At 45.2% G+C, this 7,450-nt stretch overlaps 1 protein-coding gene across 1 annotated transcript; it reads left to right on the top strand.

The window, feature by feature from the left end:
* Positions 1-3,429: 3,429 nt before the first annotated feature.
* LOC103723225 (uncharacterized) lies at positions 3,430-7,161 on the top strand. The gene is made up of 3 exons (XM_008814074.5): positions 3,430-3,952; positions 4,098-4,782; positions 5,850-7,161. Exons 1-3 carry the CDS (start codon positions 3,615-3,617, stop codon positions 6,924-6,926), a joined length of 2,100 nt encoding a protein of 699 aa, XP_008812296.3. The 5' UTR covers positions 3,430-3,614; the 3' UTR covers positions 6,927-7,161.
* Positions 7,162-7,450: the final 289 nt, after the last annotated feature.

Raw genomic sequence — 7,450 nt, 5'->3', positions numbered from 1 at the left:
TGGTAGTTGTTGCTGTTAGGAATCGATTTCACTAAGACGTCAAGCTGGCTTAGTTGCTAGATGGCAATGTGCCACCAAAATGGTGAGATGGTAGTTGATGTGTTAGGATAAGGACGGTTCCAGCATTGATTATTTTCAAGATGATGCTGGGAAGAGAAAATTATGTTCAAACCTTCGCCCCGACGTCGTATTTAACATGAAACAGCAAAGGCGAAGAAGTCCTGTTATTGAAGAGTATCCACTGAAGAATCCTTCGATGCCTAAGTCAGATATACTTTTAGAAATAATGTAGGTATTGTGAGAGCGGCAAAGCGACGATATATAAAGGCCTGAGAGCATTTACCTAAAGAATCCTCGAGATTGGTTTGTATAGACAAGTATTGGTGCTCATTGCTGAGAGATTTAGCTATTTAGGCGTGTGGATTGGCTACCTTTAGTAACCTATTGCATATCTCGAAGATCACACGCATGCGTTTTGCTCGTGCATCACGCTCTGCACTTCTTGTCGTGCGGTTAAAAAAACTACTTGCGATCGTATCGGAGTTGTCGAGAGAGATTTTGAATTTTAAAAAATTCTCTACATGCTTTTGGGTCGACCATATAGTGGGGTTTGACTAGTTGATTGGAGGTTTCGTGGTAAACTTTGATTGATCGATCTGCTATGTTGGCTCTGGCCGGTTTTGATGTGTATCAATAGTCATTTTATTCGATCAAATTTTGATCGACGAGTATGCCTCATATTACCAAATAAAAAAAAAAAGAAACAACTGCCGCCCTTCTTGCACTCTATGTATCAATTCCTACGGTGCGTCACACGGCCCCGTGGATGCCCAAAACGTGGTAGCTCCTTTTTTACCTTTGTTTTTGTTCCTTTTCTTTACCGGTCTTGGGCCAAAAAGCACTGTTTGTCAATGCATTTCTTGCATAGGTTGGTATGCAATGCAGAGAAACCATGCATACCTCTTGGAATCAATTACGACTGATATGATAGATCGACAAATCAGAGCTTGCCACTGAGCTTCTAATTAACCAATTTAAACACGCCATATGGTCAATCTAGAGGTGCATGGAAAGTTCTTCGAATTGCAAAATCTCTCCTTAGCTAGCGACACCTTAGCTACGATCCTGAGCGGTTTTCTTAACTGTACGGATGAGATGTGCAGAGCATGATACGAAAGTAAGATGCCTATGCATCACATTCGGGACTTGCAATGGTTTACGGAAGACAGCTGATCTGCATGCCTGAATCTTTTGGTAACGGGCACCGACCCTTCAATATACAAACCAATCTCGAGGAACCCTACAACTAAGTGCTCTCGGGCCCTCATACACCTTTGTGCTGTCGCTCTATCACTCTCACAACATCTCCACTATTCCTTAAGAATCTATCAGACTTAGACATTAGAGGGTCCCCCGTTCCGTCAAACACTCTCTAGCAAGATGACTTCTTCATTTTTGCTATTTTAGGTTGGATAGAGCGAAAGTCTGAGCACGGTCTCCTCTTCCCAACATCATTTCAAAAATGACAGGTATTGGAGCCGTCGCCACCTAAGTACATTAACCACAGTCTAGCCACCTCGAAAGCACATCACGACCTTCTATCTACTTCTACGATCTGGACAATTGATTACCGTGCTAGCCAGCTAGCTCGATAGCTCGATCAAATTGATTTCCAGCGGCAGTAGATTGGATAGTATATAATTAATAGATGTGTCTAAAGGGAAATAATCCATTATTGTAGGATAAATTCTGCAAAAGTATGTACCCAAGATTATCAATCACAGCCCAAATATCATTCAACAGAGATTGGAACAAATCCATGCTGGTTCTTCTGTTGCAGATCCATTGAACTACTCCTTTACTGAAGGTTTTCACTTTCCTGCCCAATGCGTAGTAGTGTCAATGAGGTGATTATTCCCATTTAGGTGATATTTGCTTACTAGCACATTTGACTTGCCACGGCTCGCTTTCACCTACGAATGTGAAGTGCTTGTATATTTTATCAGCTTTCACATGGCAAACACACTAAGGCCCTTCTACTGAAAAAAAATTCATTATCTTGCTCACAGGCCAGTGGTATGATAATGCCTTGTGTAGCTGATATTTGTTTAATAGCACAGTAGCAGGTTCAAGTTTACTACGGGTTGCTTTTACCTAAGACCTATGAAGTGCATGTGTATTTCACCAACTACCATATGGCAAATTGATATAGTGCCTGCGTGGCTGTTTAAGATTAACTGGTTCGATCTTTCATAAGCAAGAGAGAACATGTTATGGCTTTGTCATAGAAATTTGTAATTTTTTTCAGTTTTTGTATGCATGGTCATAATTGCGCTAGTGACAAGTGTTTTGAGCTAAGAAATATCGCGGTATGTGCTACTAGAAACATTGGCATCTTTGGTGATGAAAGATACTCACAAATATGCAAGTTAATAACAATATCACCTGTGAACCATGTTTTCCTTAATGGCATCCAACTTATTACACAACTTAATGTGACAATTTATTACACTAACTTAATCGATTTTATAATATAACATAATTTGATATTATATAATATAATATATCAATGTATTATAATATAATATAATATTATATTTTTTATAGTATAATACAATAATAAAAATATAAAATATTATAATAATTATTATTATATATTAATATTATTATTTTCTGTAATTATTCCATTTTACAGAACCTTAGGTGTTCTCTGTTCTATATCTCCAAACGGACCTACCCAAACAAATTTCCCTGCGCTGTGTCTTACTTCTCCAAACCATCTCTATTACTTTTATCGAAAACCCAAAACAAGGTGGTAGATAAAAAAAAAGAATTTGTATGAACCTTCCTAAATATCAAATTTTGCATGAATACCCTTTCAAAATTGATATTTGTATATATATCTTCATAAAACACTTGTTTTGCTACTCTACCATTTTTATCCATATTTTTTATATGTATCTATGCCATCTAATGCTGTTAAAAAATTAACGTTTTTAAAGTAAAGTGAGTAAAATACTTTTAATAGGTAGATGTGCAAAAAAAAATTATAAGGTAGTCACAATAAAAGACAAAAAAGGTAATTTCTAAATTTTATTTTATTTTTAATTAAAATAAATTTATTTTTTTATTAATGATGTTAGAAAAATCTTGAGACATTTATAAAAAATAATATTTTATAAAAATAAAAAATAAATATAAAATTTTAAAAAAATATTTATATAAATTTAAATTTTTAAAAAAATATTCATCCAAAACAATCCATAAAAGCAGCACCGCATTTCCACCATCCCGTCCCCAAAGCGCTCCCTGGGTGGCTGGAGCACATTAGACTCTGACCAATCGCGTAATTCTTACAGATAGGGGTAATTTCGTCATATGAAATAAAAAATCGCTACCTCTAAGAACTGGCGTGCTTTTCACACCCTTACATAACGCCCAAGCAAGAGAGAGGAGTTGAAAAGAAAGGGAAGAAAAAATAAACCGTAAAGAAAAAGGGGGAAAAAAATAAAATGAAACCAAAGCCAAGAAATGGGGAAGAAGAAGGGGGAAACCCTAGGTCTCGCAGCGGAGGCGACGAGAGGACGATGGAGGCGGCAAGATGAGCATCGTCGATGGCGAGATCGGGCGATCCGGAGCGCGAGATCTGGGGGACGTGGGAGGAGCTCCTGCTTGCCTGTGCCGTTAACCGCCATGGCACCCGGAGCTGGGACTCCGTCGCCATGGAGGTCCAGGCCCGGAGCCCCTTCTCCCACCTCCTCACCCCGCAAAACTGCCGCCAGCGCTACCGCGACCTCCAACGCCGCTTCGCCGTCGCCGCCGGGATCGACGGTGGCGCCGACGCCGCCGGCGATGACGCGGCGGCGGCGGAAGTCCCCTGGCTCGAGGAGCTCCGGAAGCTCCGTGTGGCCGAGCTGCGGCAGGAGGTCGAACGATACGATCTCTCGATCGTGTAAAGGAATCCATCCCTCGCCTTCTTTCTTTTTTTGACAGCTTTTTAGGCTAATCTTTTTTGTGGCGTTGGATGGGAATCCGACGGTTTTGGATTTACGAGGTCTGAGATATTAGATATGATTGGTTTTTTTCTGTGTTTTTAGGTCTTTGGAATTAAAGCTTAAAAAGCTTAAAGAAGAGCGAGAACGGAGCTTGCGTGAGACGGAATCCGGCGAGCGAGAGGAGGATCCGAAGGATGACGGTAAGAAAGTGGGTGGATCGCCGGGATCGACGCCGGGATCGTTCTCCGGAGATCGCATCTCCGGCGGAGATTCCGGCGGGTCTTCCAATGAGTCGAATTCGAAAAATCCGAAGGATGAGGGAAAACCCGGCGGGGAGGACGGGAAGCCGGAGGAGAATCCTGGATCCAGCGGAGGGGAAGCCGATCCGACCGCCGGTAGGGGCGAGAAAGCTGCCGGGGAAGGGTCATACAACGGCAGCTCGGATACGATAGCGAAGGGCGCGGCGGCGGCCGAGGCCGGCCTTCCGCGGCCGCAGACGGGCGAGTCTGGCGAGTCGGTGGCCGAGTCGAAGGGTGGCGAGGCGGAGACGGAGAGGGAAAAGGAGAGCAGCGACGTCCAGAGCTCCGCCAGCCGGTCGAGGCGTCGGAAGGGGCGGCGGGGGAAGGCGGCGTCCGGCAGTAGTAGCGGCGGCGACGAGCAGGAGGCGGACGAGGACTCCGTCATCGCCAAGCGGATAGTCGCTGAATCACAGCCGTTGGCGTCCTTCCTCGAGATCATCCGGTCGCACAAGTACGGTTCTGTTTTCGAGCACCGGCTCGAGAGCCAGGTATTTTTAATTTATCGCGTGCTTTTTTCCGATTAATAGAAATTCCTATGTCGTCTCCGTAAAGAAAATAAAATTGACTGTACTCCGTGCGCGGGTAATTAGCCTTTAGGGGGATGTTTAAGTTTTGGTTTCCAGTTTCCACCACATGGAAAAAGGATAAATCAGAAACTCGTTGGATTTAACGTGCGATATTAGAATATTTGATTCGAACCTATCATATCGTGACTCGGTCTTGTCTTGGAGTTTGAATCCGGCCACTGACACAAGAGTGTCTTTATTCCTTCCTGATTCCTATTGTTATATGAACTGTAACCGTCAGATTGACACGTTGTTTATTAAGATACTTCTAGTGTCATATTGACCTCTACCAGATGTTGTACACGACGAAATGTTAGATTAGCGGAAACGATGATGATCGCCAAGATGCGTGTAAAAGCGATTCTCCACCTGATAGTCGGTCTCCCAGCTTCTCGTGCTTGGAGGGCCATACTTGAAAGATAAACATGTTATGAATTGACGTTTTCACCAAAAAAAAAAAAAAAAAAAAGATAAACCTGTCTACGTGGAAGAAATCGATTTAGTGGCGGCGTTGTTGGCAACGCCAATTAGGTGCTACCACGAAGTCGCGCAAACCCCGTTGTTGAGCAAAGAACTTTTCCCGTTGTCTGGTCGATAATGCTGGGACGTGATATCTGGAGCCCCTGTAGTAAATCGAGCTGGGATTTTTGCTATGGCCAACTCTACTTGCAATCATGGACGTACTTTTTCATGTGGCCAACTTTAAAGGACGGGTGGTTGTGATCGAATCGAAAGGCTATGTGCCTCTGATCGGGACGGCCGTTCTTATTTAGGGAGCTCTCATTTATGTCCACATCCTGGTTGTTGTGCGTGATCGCCAGTAGGTCCCAGTTTCCGGGTGACGATATCTAAGCCATACATCTAAGACGCCCCGCATCTAGGAAACGTAACGGGATAGAGAGCTGTGTGTTACGTTTAAAAATTCACCATCTTGCTCCATTTAACTACTGGATTATTGTATAGTAATATTTTTTCTGAGTAATTTTTAGGAAAGTGGTGAGTACCGGAGTGTGATACGGCAACACGTGGACCTAGCGATGGTGCGAGCGAAGCTGGAGCGCGGAGTCGGGAGGGCGTGTACGGGCGTGGAGTTCTTTCGCGATCTACTGCTCCTTTTCAACAACGCCATTGTCTTCTACCCCAAAGATTCTTCCGAGTCCACCGCGGCGGTTCATCTCCGGCAACTCGTCGCCAAGGAGATGGCTGCAACCATCCGGAAGCTGGCGCGAACGCCATCCCCGGCGGTGGAATCTGCGCCGCCGCCTCTGCCGCCTCCCCCTCAGCCGAAGCAAGTCGTAACTAAGCTCAAGAAGGATCCGGACTTGGCCGGCTCGTTACCTGAGAAACCCTCTTCCTCAACTCCCATAGTCGCGTGTCGGAAGCGTAGCTGCATCTCCAACAAGGCCAAGAAGGAGGAGAGGGACGAGAAGCATGATTCGGATCGGAAGGAGCGGGAGACGGAAGAGCAAAACCTCAGCGCCAAGAAGAGTAATGCCAAAGAAAGATCCGCGACAAGAGGCTTGAGGACCAACAAGAGCCGCAGCGGAACTAGAGCAGGAGGAGAAGGAGGTGCGGCGGTGGGAAAGAGCCCGAACCCCGCTCCCGCTCCCAGCCCCAAATCCAAGCCTGCGGAGAGCACGGCGGCGGCGGAAACGGCGGTTAAGGTGGAGAAGAAGAGCGGCGGCGGGGCGGCCGCGGCGTCCATGGAGAAGAAGCGGAGTCCCGCGAGCTTCTTGAACCGGATGAAGCGGAGCTCGCCCTCATCCAACGGGACGTTGCTGGAGATGCTGAAAGGATCGTCCTCCGAGGGCAGCGTAAGAGGAGCGGAGCAGAGGAGGGGGGGGAAAGGAGACCGGAAGGGCCATGGCTCCCGCCAGGAAGGCGGCGCCACCTACGCGAAGAAAGCACCAGAGACGAGCGCTCCGGGAAAGAGGAGCGTGGGGAGGCCGCCGAAGAGGGCGGTGGCTCCGCCTACCCCAACGCCGGCGAAGAGGGCGAGGGAGGAGGCGGAGGCGGCGCCTGCTAAGCCGCCGTCGGCGTCTACCAGGAAGCGGGCGAGGAAGTGAGCGCGGTAGGTTGGAATTGCGCTGTAAGTTATGTATTATCTGTAGCCGTTTCATGTTATTATTGTTTATTTTGTTTTCTTTTGGCTAAAATTTCCACGAATTTTACTGAATTAGCATCCGCTGTTACGTACAATTCCTTTTGAGTCGGGGAAATTATAGTCTACATCCGGTAATACGAGCTTGATAGTATGTCAGGCCAATAAAATACTGCCATGTGGATATTCTTACCCCACAATCTAAGTTTCCAGCGCCTCCGCCACTTCCCAGCACTAATGGGAAAATTTTGATATTGGCTAATAATAGCATGAGATCATTTACTTCAACAATTTTTATTCCACACTGAATTTTAGAACTCAGTTATTCGGAATATGGGTGGACTGGAGTAGAGGTAGAAAGGTGGTGGTTGGCCCCCTCGAATATCCAAAAAAAATTATTACTTTATGAACATATAACTTTTTGTTATGTCAATTTTAAAGAAATAAAAATTCCATATTTGCCAGTAATAGCATAAAATCGTTTAACTA

This window comes from Phoenix dactylifera, chromosome 2 (genome assembly GCF_051530095.1).
Source record: "Phoenix dactylifera cultivar Ajwa chromosome 2, Ajwa_hap1_PhDact_Kaust_v1.1, whole genome shotgun sequence".
Lineage (NCBI taxonomy): Eukaryota > Viridiplantae > Streptophyta > Magnoliopsida > Arecales > Arecaceae > Phoenix > Phoenix dactylifera.
Note: the sequence above shows the minus strand (reverse complement) of the source record. Positions and strands in the feature narration are given on the sequence as shown.

Excerpts from the sequence above, each read along its gene's own strand:
- LOC103723225 (XM_008814074.5), top strand. The coding sequence starts at position 3,615 with ATGGCGAGATCGGGCGATCCGGAGCGCGAGATCTGGGGGACGTGGGAG. Across the intron at positions 3,953-4,097 it reads CGATACGATCTCTCGATCGT|GTCTTTGGAATTAAAGCTTA; the intron begins GTAAAGGAATCC and ends CTGTGTTTTTAG. Across the intron at positions 4,783-5,849 it reads AGCACCGGCTCGAGAGCCAG|GAAAGTGGTGAGTACCGGAG; the intron begins GTATTTTTAATT and ends AGTAATTTTTAG.